General features: G+C 38.7%; 1 protein-coding gene across 4 annotated transcripts in view; it reads right to left on the bottom strand.

The window, feature by feature from the left end:
- Positions 1–14777, bottom strand: part of PPME1 (protein phosphatase methylesterase 1) — a 75232-nt gene that overhangs the window by 44397 nt on the left and 16058 nt on the right. For all 4 annotated transcript variants that reach the window (XM_054241936.2, XM_054241935.2, XM_054241932.2 and 1 more), the window contains exons 2-3: positions 13147–13241; positions 12523–12614 (exon numbers count right to left, since the gene is read on the bottom strand). In XM_054241936.2, coding sequence (XP_054097911.1) covers positions 12523–12614; positions 13147–13241 — 187 coding nt within the window. The remainder of the gene's footprint in view (positions 1–12522; positions 12615–13146; positions 13242–14777) is intronic.

Consider the following 14777-nt stretch of genomic DNA (forward strand, 5'->3'; position numbering starts at 1 on the left):
GTGTACCAAGATCACGCCACGGCACTCCAGCCTGGGCAACAGAGCAAGACTCTGTCTCAAAAAAAAAAAAAATGAATAAAAATAGCTGAGTGTGGCAGGGTACACCTGTGGTCCAGCTACTCAGGAGGCTGAGGTGGGAGGATCACTTGAGCCCAGGAGGTCAAGGTTGTAGTGAGCCATGATTGCATCACTGTGCTCCAGCCTGGATTAGAGAGTGTGACCCTGTCTCCAAAACTAAAGCAAGCAAACAAAAATAGTTCCCTCTACTCTTACCCAGAAGTAAAGGGGAACTAAAGGTACCAATTTCCTAGCTAGGTGTATATGACCCTCCTATAATTTTGCCCAGTGTTCTCTCTAGTCACCTCTTTCCCTGCTCCCCACCCTCATCATACATTATACAACTACAACCTTGACCCTACCCAAACTAGAACCAAGCCACTTAAAATTTCCAAAACATACTTCACTGTTATATTCTTCAATGCCTTTGTGCTTACCTTTTCTTGGCATGCCTTCCCTACTAATCCAACTACTATTTAGTCTTAAAAACCATTTCAGATGTTCTCTCTCATGAAACTTTCCTTGTAGTCCCCTCATCTACCACAAGCTAATCATTCCTTCCTCTGTGTTACCTTGTATCTTGCTGCAAACTCATCTAACAACTGAATGCTTATGGGTCAAGCATTTTTCCAAGAACCTTACATCTTTTTTTGTTGATTTTTCACAACCACCCTATTAACTAGGAGGTATTATACCAACCACCACGCCCAGCTAATTTTTGTATTTTTAGTAGAGATGGGGTTTCACCATGTTGGCCAGGATGGTTGCAATCTCCTTACCTCATGATCCACCCACCGTGGCCTCCCAAAGTGTTGGGAATACAGGTGTGAGCCACTGCGCCCGGCCCTGAAGTCTCATTTTTTGAACCTTAGTGACTCAGAAGTTTCATTTTTTGAACATTAGTTACTCAGCACAAAGCTTGGGATATGGACTATACTCAGAAAATATTTGCTGAAATCAACTGAATTAACTGGAAGAAGAAAGAGAAATCAGCAGACACTCAGGTTCGGTTCTTGGCTTCAATCAATCCACACTTGTCTGGTCCCAGGTCCTTCAGAGGTACCAAAGCTGAAAACCACTGGAGGCTGGTGAAATGTAGCCTGCTCCAGCTGCATGTGCTAATGAGCTCCCACTGTTCCTCTTATCTCTCTTCTGGCTCAGCCAAACTTCAGTTTCTGCTTTATTCTAGATTCTCTCATAGCAGCTAGGCTAGTCTGTTATACCTAGTACTTGCTGATGGGAGAAGGCTACAGAAGCCATATATTATTACCCATTATATATGAAACTTGACTGCTGTAGCAGCAACAATAATCACTAACTTATTGAATATAAACAAGGAATAAAAAATTCAAAAACTAATTTTCTAGATATTTAAAGACTATCCTTTAAAACAGTATAATTTTACTGAATAGTTTTATCTCTTTGATAGTTCCACAAAAGTGGTTATAGATAAAAGTTTCCCAAGGGCTTTAGGCTGTTTGTTTGTTCATTTCTGTTACTAAAGCAAAGGTAAAAATGCTTTCTCTTGAGAGAGAACAGAACTTCTGGTGAATCTGGATTTTGGGGATTTTCCCTCCCCAAACCGCAAAACATTTAGATGGAAAAGGAGTTCTACTTAGGATCAAGGATTTATTGAATTATGGACAAGAAGGAACTTGGAAGAATATATTCACAATTAAATCCTTCCAGCGAAACAATGCTTGCTGTTCCTCTGCAGAGGACATGGGTTGCTTTGTAATAGTCCTAATCTTTAGAATTTCTGCCTATGTGTATCAAGAATGGGTCTCTATAGTTTCTGCCCTGAATCATTCCTCTTAGGTGGCATAAAAGCAGTCTTCAGAGAAATATGCGGCTGGGCATGGTGGCTCAAGCCTGTAATCCCAGCACTTTGGGAGGCCGAGGCGGGTGGATCACGAGGTCAAGAGATCGAGACCATCCTGGTCAACATGGTGAAACCCTGTCTCTACTAAAAATACAATAAATTAGCTGGGCATGGTGGCACGTGCCTGTAATCCCAGCTACTCGGGAGGCTGAGGCAGGAGAACTGCCTGAACCCAGGAGGCAGAGGTTGCGGTGAGCCGAGATTGCGCCATTGCACTCCAGCCTGGGTAACAAGAGCGAAACTCTGTCTCAAAAAAATAAGAAAGAAATATGCACACTGGAGTCAAATACAAGTACATTTGAGTTTTCATGCTGTCATTGGCTCTGTAACTTCACTAAATTTCAGTCCTTATCTGCCTAATCTCATAGTATTACAGAAAATTAAATGGGATCATCCACCTAAGCACTTAGCATAGTACCTGGCACTGAGTAAATGTTTAAAAGATGTGGCTAGTTTTTTTTCTTATTATAATTGAAGGGCAGGCTTGGTAGCTCATGCCTGTAATTCTCAGCACTTTGCAAGGCCAAGGCAGGAAGACCGCTTGAGGCCAGGAGTTTGACAGCAGCCTGGGGAACACAGTGAAACCCTGTCTATACAAAAAAATTTAAAAATTAGCCGGATGTGGTGGTGCACACCTGTAGTCCTAGCTACTTGGGAGACTGAGGTGGGAGGATAGTTTGAGCCCAGGAGTTGAGGTTGCATTGAGCTATGATTGTGCCACTGTATACTATCCTGGATGAAAGGCTGAGACACTGTCTTAAAAATGAATACATAAAATACAACTGAAAGGGCAGATCCAAGATGGCCAAATACGAACAGCTCTGGAGTGCAATTCCCAGAGAGAACAACGCAGAGGGTGAGCGATCACCACATTTCCATGAGTTTTTATTGCCCACAGATCAGGAGATTCCCGGGCTGAAAAGCACAAGTTCCCAGCACGGCTGTTTCAGCTAGCGCAGCAGGCCGCCGCACAAAAACTCACACAAATCTGGGCAGCCGTTTCAACTGGCACCCAGAATGCCCAGGATACAGAGTTACCCATTCAACTACAAAAAAGGAGGCTGAAACAAGGAGCCAGGTGATCTGGCGCAGCGGATCCCACCCCCACAAAGACCAACAATCAGAAACACTCTGGATTGAGAGTTTCGCAGCAAGCACAGCTGGACAAGGATGGTCCAGCTCTGCGGGGGGAAGGGGGTCTTCCATTACCAAGGCACTCCACCGCTACTGAGGCAGTCCACCATTACCAAGGCAATCCGCCATTACCGAGGTAGTTCACCATTACCGAGGCAGACTGCCATTACCAAGGCAGTTCTAACTAAACCTCTATAAACAAAACTGCAAGGAAGTTCATAAAGCAGCTGGGCAGAGCCTACGGCAGCTCAGCAACACCTCTGCTGACAGACTGTGACTAGGCTATGTCCTTGCTGGGCAGGGCATCCCTGAAAAAAGGCAGCGGCACATCAGGAACTTATAAATAAAGCCCCACTTTCCCAGGACAGAGAACCTGGGAAAAAAGACAGTTATAAATTCCACTGCAGCAGACTTAAATATACCTGCCCAGCAGCTCTGAAAGGAACGGCGGAACTTGCAACGCAGCACTTGAGCTCCTATAAGGGACAGACTGTCTCCTCAAGCAGCTCCCCGATCCCCATATAACCAAAGAGACACATCATAAAGGAGAGCTCAGGCTGACATCTGGCAGGTATCCTTCCGGGACAAAGACAACAGAAGAAGAAGTTGGCAGCAACCCTTACTGTTCTGCAGCCACCACAGGTGATCCCAAGGCCAGCAGGGTCTGGAATGGACCTCCAGCAGTCCCACAGCAGAGGGGCCTGACTGTTAGAAGGAAAACTAAAAAACAGAAAGAAATAACTTCATCATTAACAAAAAGGATGTCCACTCAGAGACCCCATCTGAAAGTCACCAACTACAAAACCACAGGTAGATAAAGCCACAAAGATGGGAAGAAACCAGCACAGAAAGGATGAAAACACCGAAAACCAGAACGCCTCTCCTCCTCCAAGGGATCACAGCTCCTCACCAGCAAGGGAACAAGGTTGGATGGACAATGAGTCTGATGAATTAATAGAAACAGGCTTCAGAAGGTGGGTAATAACAACTTTATCTGAGCTAAAAGAACATGTTCTAACCCAATGCAAAGAAACTAAGTACCTAGAAAAACAGTTTGACGAAATGCTAACAAGAATAAACAGCATAACAAGAATATTAGTAGAGAAAAATATAAATGACTTGATGGAGCTGAAAAACACAACCTGAGAACTTCACTAAGCACACATAAGTTTCAATAGCCAAATCGACCAAGCAGAAGAAAGGATATCAAAGATTGAAGATCAATTCAATGAAACAAAACAAGAAGCCAAGATTAGAGAAGAAAGGGTTAAAAGAAATGAACAAAACCTCCAAGAAATATGGGATTATATGAAAAGACCTAATCTACATTTGATAGATGTACCTGAATGTGACAGAGAGAATGAATCCAAGCTGGAAAACACTCTTCAGGATATTAGCCAATAGAACTTCTCCAACCTAGCAAGGCAGGCCAATATTCAAGTCCAGGAAACACAGAGAACACCACAAACATATTCCTCAAAAAGAGCAATTTCAAAGCACATAATTGTCAGATTCACCAGGGTTGAAATGAAGGAAAAAATGCTAAGGGCAGCCAGAGAGAAAGGTCAAGTTACCCACAAAGGGAAGCCCATCAGACTCACAGTGGATCTCTCCGCTGAAACCCTACAAGCCAGAAGAGAGTGGGGCCGATATTCAACATCCTTAAAGAAAAGAACTGTTGGCTGGGCGCGGTGGCTCAAGCCTGTAATCCCAGCACTTTGGGAGGCCGAGGCAGGTGGATCACGAGGTCAAGAGATCGAGACCATCCTGGTCAACATGGTGAAACCCCGCCTCTACTAAAAATACAAAAAATTAGCTGGGCATGGTGGCGCGTGCCTGTAGTCCCAGCTACTTAGGAGGCTGAGGCATGAGAATTGCCTGAACCCAGGAGGCGGAGGTTGCAGTGAGCCAAGATTGTGCCATTGCACTCCAGCCTGGGTAACAAGAGCGAAACTCTGTCTCGAAAAAAAAAAAAGAACTGTCAACTTAAAATTTCATATCCAGCTAAACTAAGCTTTATAAGTGAAGGAGAAATAAAATCCTTTACAAACAAGCAATTGCTCAGAGATTTCATCACCACCAGGCCTGCCTTACAAAAGCTCCTGAAAGAAGCACTAAACATAGAAATGAACAACCAGTACCAGCCACTCCAAAAATGTACCAAATGGTAAAGAGCATCGACATAAGGAAGAAACTGCATCAACTAATGGGCAAAACAACCAGCTAACATCAAAATAGCAGTATCAAATTCACACATAACAATATTAACCCTAAATGTAAATGGGCTAAATGCCCCAATCAAAAGGCACAGACTGGCAATTTGGATAAAAAGTCAAAACCCATTGGTGTACTGTATTCAGGAAACCCATCTCACATGCAATGATACACATAGGCTCAAAATAAAGGGATGGAGGAAGATTTACCAAGCAAATGGAAAGCATAAAAAAGCAGGAGTTGCAATCCTAGTCTCTGATAAAATAGACTTTAAACAAACAAAGATCAAAAGAGACAAAGAAGGGCACTGCATAATGTAAAGTAAAAAAATCAATGCAACAAGAGCTACTAATCCTAAATATATAAGCACCCAATTCAGGAGCACCCAGTTACATAAAGCAAGTTTTTAAAGACCTACAAAGAGACCCCCACACAATAATAGCAGGAGACTAACACTCCACTGTCAGTATTAGACAGATCAACAAGATAGAAAATTAACAAGGATATCCAGGACTTGAACTCAGATCTGGAACAAGCAAGCCTAATAGACATTTACAGAACTCTCCACCCCAAATCCACAGGATATACATTCTTCTTAGCACCACATCACACCTACTCTAAAATTGACCACATAATTGGAAGTAAATCACTCCTCAGCAAATGCAAAGAACGGAAATCATTAACAAACAGTCTCTCAGACCACAGTGCAATCAAATTAGAACTCAGGATTCAGAAACTCAGAACTGCACAACTTCATGGAAACTGAATAACTGGCCCTTGAATGTTGACTGGATAAACAATGAAATGAAGGCAGAAATAAAGATGTTCTTTGAAACCAAGGAGAATGAAGATACAGTGTACCAGAATCTCTGGGACACATTTAAAGCAGTGTCTAGAGAAAAATTTATAGCAATAAATGCTGACATGAGAAGCAAGGAAAGATCGAAAATCGATACCCTATCCTCAAAATAGAAAGAACTAGAGGAGCAAGAAGATCAAAAAAACTCAAAACCTAGCAGAAGACAAGAAATAACTAAGATCAGAGCAGAACTGAAGGAGAGAGAGACACCAAAAAAACCTCCAAAAAATAAATAAATCCAGGGGCTGGTTTTTTGAAAAGATCAACAAAACAGACAGATAGCTAGCCAGATTAATAGAAAAGAAAAGAGAGAAGAATCAAGTAAATGCAATAAAAAATGATAAAGGGGATATCACCACAGATTCCACAGAAATACAAACTACCATCAGAGATTACCACAAACAACTTTATGCATATAAGCCAGTAAACCTGAAAGAAATGGATAAATTCCTGGGTACCTGCACCCTCCCAAGCCTAAACCAGGAGGAAGTTGAAACCCTGAATGGACCAATAACAAGGGCTGAAGTTGAGGCAGCAATTAATAGCCTACCAACCAAAAAAAAGCCCAAGTCCAGATGGGTTCACAGATGAATTCTACCAGACATACAAAGAGGAGCTGGTACCACTCCTTCTGAAACTATTCCAAACAATCCAAAAAGAGGGAATCCTTTCCAAATCATTTTATGAGATCTATACCATCCTGATACCAAAACCGGCAGAGACTCAACAAGAAAAGAAAACTTCAGGCCAATATCTATGATGTACATAGATGCAAAAATCTTCAATAAAATACTGGCAAACTGATTGCAATAGCATATCAAAAAGCTTATCCATCACAATCACGTAGGCTTCATCCCGGGGATGCAAGGCTGGTTTCACATATACAAGTCTATAAACATACTCCATCACATAAACAGAACCAAAGACAAAAACCACATGATTATCTCAATAGATGCAGAGAAGGCCTTTGACAAAATTCAACAGCCCTTTATGCTAAAAACTCTAAATAAACTAGGTATCAACAGAATGTATCTCAAAATAATAAAAGCTATTTACGACAAACCAACAGCCAATATCATACTAAATGGGCAAAAACTGGAAGCATTCCCATTGAAATCTGGCACTAGACAAGGATGCCCTCTCTCACCACTCCTATTCAATATAGTATTGGAAGTTCTAGCCAGAGCAATCAGGCAAGAAAAAGAAATAAAAGGTATTCAATCAGGAAAGGAGGAAGTCAAATTCTCTCTATTTGCAGACGACATGATTGTATATTTAGAAGACCCCATCATCTCAGTCCAAAATCTTCTTAAACTGATAAGCAACTTCAGCAAAGTCTCAGGATACAAAATCAATGTGCAGAAATCACAAGCATTCCTATACACTAATGACAGACTTAAAGAGAGCCAAATCAAGAATGAACGGCCATTCGCAATCGCTACAAAGAGAATAAAATACCTAGGAATACAACTAACAAAGGATGTAAAGGACCTCTTCAAGGAGAACTACAAACCACTGCTCAAGGAAATAAGGGAGGGCACAAACAGATGGAGAAACATTGCATGTTCATGGTTAGGAAAAATCGATATTGTGAAAATGGCCATACTGCCTGAAGTAATTTATAGATTCAACACTCACCATCAAGCTATCTATGACCCTCTTCACAGAACTGGAAAACACCACCTTAAACTTCATATGGAACCAAAAGAGAGCCTGCATAGCCAAGTCAATTCAAAGCAAAAAGAACAAAGCTGGAGGCATCACGCTACCTGACTTCAAACCATTCTATAAGGCTACAGTAATCAAAACAGCATGGTACTGGTACCAAAACAGAGATACAGACCAATTGAACAGAACTGAGGCCTCGGAGGCAATGCCACAGGTCTACAACCATCTGATCTTGGACAAACCTGACAGGAACAAGCAATGGGCAAATGATTCCCTGTTTAATAAATGGTATTGGGAAAACTGGCTAGCCATGTGCAGAAGCAGAAACTGGACCCCTTCCTGACACCTTACACTAAAATTCACTCCAGATGGATTAAATACTTAAACATAAGACCTAATACCATACAAACCCTAGAAGAAAGCCTAGGCAAAACTATTCATGACATAGGCATAGGCAAGGACTTCATGACTAAAACACTAAAAGCATTGGCAACAAAAGCCAAACTAGACAAATGGGATCTAATTAAACTCCAGAGCTTTTTGACAGCAAAAGAAACAATCATTAGAGTAAACCAGTAACCAACAGAATGGGAAAAAGTTTTTGCAGTCTACCGATCTGACAAAGGGCTAAAACCCAGAATCTACAAATAACTAAAACAGATTTACAAGAAAAAGACAAACAAACCCATTCAAAAGTGGGCGAAGGACATGAACAGACACTCTTCAAAACAAAACATATATGAGGCCAACAAACATATGAAAAAATGCTCATCATCACTGGTCATTAGAGAAACACAAATCAAAACCACATTGAGATACCATCTCACACCAGTTAGCACAGTGATCATTTAAAAATCTGGAGACAACAGATGCTGAAAAGGATGTGGAGAAATAACACTTTTACACTATTGGTGGGAGTGTAAATTAGTTCAGCCATTGTGGAAGACAGTGTGGCGATTCCTCAAGGACCTAGAAATAGAAATTCCATTTGACCCAGCAATCCCATTACTCGGTATATATCCAAAGGATTATCAATTGTTCTATTATAAAGACACATGCACACGTATGTTCACTGTGGCACTGTTTACAATAGCAAAGACCTGGAAGGAACTCAAATGCCCATCAATGATAGACTGGCCAAGGAAAAAGTGGCACATATACACCACGGAATATTACACAGCCATAAAAAATGATGAGTTCATGTCCTTTGTAGGGACATGGATGAATCTGGAAACCATCATTCTCAGCAAACTGACAAAAGAACAGAAAATCAAACACCACATATTCTCACTCATCAGTGGGTGTTGAATAATGAGAACACATGGACATAGGGAGGGGAGCATCACACACTGGGGTCTGTTGCAGGGGGAGTAGGGCAGGGACAGTGGGGGGTACAGTTGAGAAGGATAACATGGGGAGAAATGCCAGATATAGGTGATGGGGGGATGGAGGCAGCAAACCACATTGCCATGTATGTACCTATGCAACAATCCTGCACATTCTGCACATGTACCCGAGAACCTAGAGTGCAATAAAATCTCTCCCTCCCTCCCTCCCTCTCTCTCTCTCTCTCTCTCTCTCTCTCTCTCTCTCTCTATATATATATATATATATATATATATATATATATATATATTTTCTTTCTTACATAAAGAATATGAAATATATGTAGGAAAATATCAATATTTTAAAATTTTCCATGGTGGGTATATGGGTGTTTCTATTATTTTCTGTTTGTGTACTGCTACATGCTTGAAGTATATACTAATAAAGAAAAATATAAAAGGCATAGGAAACAATATGCTGAGAAAGTACATCAAAATGTTTATGGTAATTATCTCTGGTAAGACTTTAATGACTTTAATTTTCCTTTTTATACCTCTCTATATGTCACACCATATTAAATATGTATTTTATTTATGACAATAAAAATGTATTATTTTAAAACTTAAAAAAAAACTGAAAACAAATATTATGTCTCCCAAGTTTTTCTTTTCTTCAGGCCAATCCCTTTCAGTTCCTTCAATTGTTCCTTAAAAATGCTACTGTTAACCCAAATGCCCATCAATGGTAGACCGGACAGGGAAAATGTGGCACATATACACCATGGAATATTATGCAGCCATCAAAAATGATGAGTTTGTGTCCTTTGTAGGGACATGGATGAACCTGGAAACCATCATTCTCAGCAAACTGACACAGGAACAGAAAATCAAACACCACATGTTCTCACTCATAGATGGGTGTTGAACAATGAGAACACATGGACACAGGGAGGGTAGCATCACACACTGGGGTCTGTCAGGGGGAAACAGGGGAGGGATGGAAGGGGTAGGGAACTGGGGAGAGAAAGCATGGGGAGAAATGCCAGATATAGGTGATGGGGAGGAAGGCAGCAAATCACACTGCCATGTGTGTACCCACGCAACAATCCTGCATGTTCTTCACATGTACCCCAAATCTTAAAATGCAATAAAAAAAGAAAAAAATGCTATTGTTTAAAGTATTCTAATCTTGATTGCTCTTCTCTAGACAAGTTCCAGTTTGCCAAACTTGTCAAAAAACCTTTTTCCTTGAAAATCGTTTCCAGTAAAAGAAAAAACAATCTTTAAATTATGAAAGCAATAAACATGTAACTGAAAACCTAGAAAATAGAAAGATGGTGGAAAATTACTCATAAGTCTTCATGTCCAGCCTGGGCAACACAGCAAGATTCTGTCTCTTAAAAAATAAATACATACATAAAATTCTTTGAGCATACAACATGTGCTAGGTATAATAAGCCATGGAATTTGCCTCCAAAAAACTTTGCAATCTATTTGCAGAGTAAATGACTAAAGCAATGATTTGAAACGTGGCTAACCCTAACTGAGATGTGCTCTAAGTATAAAATTTTTAAATTTAGAAGTATAAAAATAAATGTAATAGCTCAACAGTAATTTTTATCTTGATTACATAATCAATGTAATTACTTTAACATGTTAAGTGACATTGCAGATACAATAGTTAAATTAAATAGATATATTAAAATTAATTTATTCTGTTTCTTTTTATCTATTTAAAGGGTCTACTAATACATTTAAAATAATATATATGGTTTGCACTGTATTTCTATTGGACAGTACTGGTCCAGAGACGTGAGAGAGCCTGGTACTTATGGACAAGTTAAACAATTTATCCTAGAGTAAGAGGAAAAAGTAGCAAATAAGATAAGGGCCAAATCATTTAATTGTGGTTGAATGTGTGCCTATGTTTAAAGAACTGTTTCAAACCATTTGGGAAACAAAAAATAAGATGTTATTCCTATTTTCAAGGAATTCATGGTCTAAAAGAAGAGACAAGATTTAAACTTAACCCCAATAATCCCTGCTGCCAGGAACAAAGTGCCTTCTTCAACTCCACAGACATCTGGCTCCAGCTGCCTAGTGCTGCATTCCCACTTGCTCTCATTTTCTGTCCTTCAGGCTCTCTAATGGTAAACAGAGGATATATATCTGCTTGATGCACACACGAGATGACAACTTCATTTTAAAAACAGATGTTGCTAGTGTCTTCCTTAGCAGTATCTCTCCTTGCACATGGGCTGTCCCACCCCAGAGTCAAGAGTATTAGGAAGATCTACAATTGACAGCATTCACACAGACACATATCCTTTACTCTAGACCAGGGTATCATTAGCCAAATGTTATTTACTTCCTTGTAGCTAACAAGTACCATTAAAATATAAAGAATCATTTCAAAAAGGAAGAAACATTTTCCAAGTTCTTATGAGATTATTTCCATGTACTAAGTATTACACAGGCTCTATATGGAAGACAAAGTGATAGACATTATCTAAAGCACCTAAATAAAATGTCTGCTTCTTTATTAGTTAGATTACTGAGACACAGACCTCCACTTTTGACAAGGTACAAATCTCATCTTCCCCATGCCAATCCACATATATACAAAATTTTATAAGCTGAGGAATTCATGCCTAAGACCCACCCCAGTTAAAAACTTCCGGTTTAAATAAGTAATCTTTAGCCTACCATGACGAATATTCAGATTCTCCTATATCCCTAAGCTTCTTAAATCAAGCAGTATAAGTGAACATGAAATATAGTCCAATTCATCCAGAAGTAAACAATGATTGCACTGTGGAGATTTATACAAATTGGGTTATTCCTGTCATATCCCATTAAACCAGAGTTGAGAAGCCAGGGAGAAAAAGCACTCAGGGCACATAACATTGCTCCAAGAATGTAATTATTCTCAGTTTCAGCAGAAACTGCCTGCTATAATATGAAACCAGTTTTATCTAATAGCTACTGAAACAACGCTGTGGCTCTAAGACTTTACTCACCACAGTCACTTATCAATCAGAACTTACCAGCTTCTGAAACCTTTTTTTTTAATTTTTAAATTTTTCTTTCACATTTTCCATCACTCCCTATTTTCTTTTTCTCCCCAAACCTTTACTAGTGCCAATGAACTTTCTCAAAGAGCAATACATAACATTTCTCCTTTTTACAAAACCTCTAACCTTCTCTTTGTTCTTCAGACATACTGAAGAACATACCACCCAGTCTGTATGTATGCTTGGAATAGCGATTCCTGCTTCCCAAATAGAATGTTTTAACTTCCAAGATTTGTCACTATACTTGAATTACTTCAAAAGTACTAACATTAACTTGTACTTAACTTATACTATCAACAACCTACTTACCGTGAACACAGCCCAGGAAAGGGCAGAATGACCTCCTCCATGTAGCAGGAGCAGAACTGGACCCTCTGAACCACTCTTGTAAACTCGAAAAGTGTGTGAATAGTTAAAGATAAAACATCTATGTTTTTGCTCATTGAAGTTTTTTTATTATTTAATCATAATAATATTGCTAGAAACTTTATTCAAAACTGCAGACTGCCAAATGTAAGAGAAACTTAAGTAGACATTTCTGAGACACTAACCTTCTGTTTTTGAAGCATGAAACCAGTGTGACCATTTGTTCAATAAAAAAAAAAAAAATTCCCTTTGCCCTAGTGAGTACATAATCCCTGGATTCTAGAAACAAAAGTAGTTCAACTCACATGACTCATGAAACCTTCCCCTGAGTCTCTAAGACAGTATATCTGTTTGAATAATTTAATTCTTAATCCCTTCTCCATGCATTAGAGAACTACAGCCAAGACAGTTATTGGCATGGACTTGCAGGCAATATTCCATAAAGAACAAGTGGGGAATAAGGTAAAATAAGCAGCAGAAATAAAGAACATTTTAGAAACTACACAAGTCTTTTAACTTAGACAATCTCATAAGCTCACTAAAGAATAAGCCATTTTGCAAAGGATATATCCTTGCCAGTTTCATTCTCTACTTCTACATCTTCCATGGACTCAAAATACTGACTCCAAGGAACAGGGGAAAAGTCCCGCTTTCTTCCAGGGCTGAGGAAAAAAAAGAGGGAGACATTTCAAAACAAACAATTACGCACAAAGAGATAAAATCTTTATCAATAAATGCTAAATGTAAATCAGTAATGAAAGCAGCAAAGATATAAAGAGTTCATCACAAAGAATAAAAAATGTATTAAATATGTATTTAACGTATTATATTACATAATAACGTAAATATGTTTTTTAAAGTATTTTAAAATGTTTTTAAATCCAAACCTAGATTGAAGAGTAAAAATTTTAGGATTTTTTTCAAAATTCATTAGTATATTTTAATCACAAATAAATTCTGTGTTCATATACACACAAAACCTGCTAATTTTTTGCCCTGTTCTTGACTATAGGCTCATTTCCATCCTCCCAACTGACTTTAATATCATTCCTACTACAGTCATTCCTGGTCACTACTACTCCTTTACAAATTTAATTCCTCATACTCTTTCATGCTTCCTTGTCATTCCCAAACAATCAATAAACAACCTCCATGGAAGGCAAATTGGCAATATCAACACCTTGAACTTACAGGAATTCATCTGAAGTACTGCTCACATAGAAGAGAAATGACTTAAGTATTCAATGCAGCATCCTTTATAATAGAGAGAAGTTGGAAAAAATCTAATATCCATCAATAGGGGACCAATGAAAATAAATTGTAGTACATAGAAAAATACTAGTTAATTGTAAAAATGAAGAAATATATTGATAAAGGTCTTTATACATGAATATAACTCCAAGATGAACATGATATATATATCACTTGGGAAAATTGGGAAATGTATATGTTTATGTATGTTTTCCATATCTCTGGAAGGATACTAATACAACATTTATGGTATCTTGGAAAGGAAAATATGATTGGGAAATGAGAGAAAAGAATTTCAATCTATGTTTCTATCTTTTGATTTTTGATCATGTATTATTAAAAATACAAAATTATTTTAAAACAAAATAAACTAATAAATGTCTATTCACAATTCATGTTTTCAATCTTGGATGGAATACAGAAAAGAAATTCTAAGCCATTCTGTTTCCAACCTATTCTTCTTCCCAGTAATGGAGGAAATTCAGCATTCTATCAGCAGTAGTGACAAAATTCAAATCCAGTTCTACCACTCTCTCTCCAAAGCCTCTGCTCTTTACCCCAATGCTTATCACTACTTTCATCCTTTAATTTTCTCATGCTATCATTTATGCTTCTGAAAAGAAATAAGGCTTAAGTGCACATTATTGGAGGTTTCCTTTTTGTAGTCTAAACATAGCTGACTGTGCCAATGCCAAAGAACCTTTACAAGTTACGCGAGTACCAGTTAAAGACAAATTACTTCCTATAAATAGAAATTATTCATTGGAGAACACCCTCCACTTATTTCTTCTATTAAAAAAAAAAAAGGCCTGCAGTTCCAGCCACTAGGGAGAGACTGAGGTGGGAGTGAGAACTCCTGGACTGAGCCCAGGAGTTCTAATCCAAAACTAAAAATAAACAAACTAAAAAGGTTCCAGGGACTACTCAACTTATTTTGACCAAATGAG

Source organism: Callithrix jacchus, chromosome 10, assembly GCF_049354715.1.
Source record: "Callithrix jacchus isolate 240 chromosome 10, calJac240_pri, whole genome shotgun sequence".
Classification (NCBI taxonomy): Eukaryota; Metazoa; Chordata; class Mammalia; order Primates; family Cebidae; genus Callithrix; species Callithrix jacchus.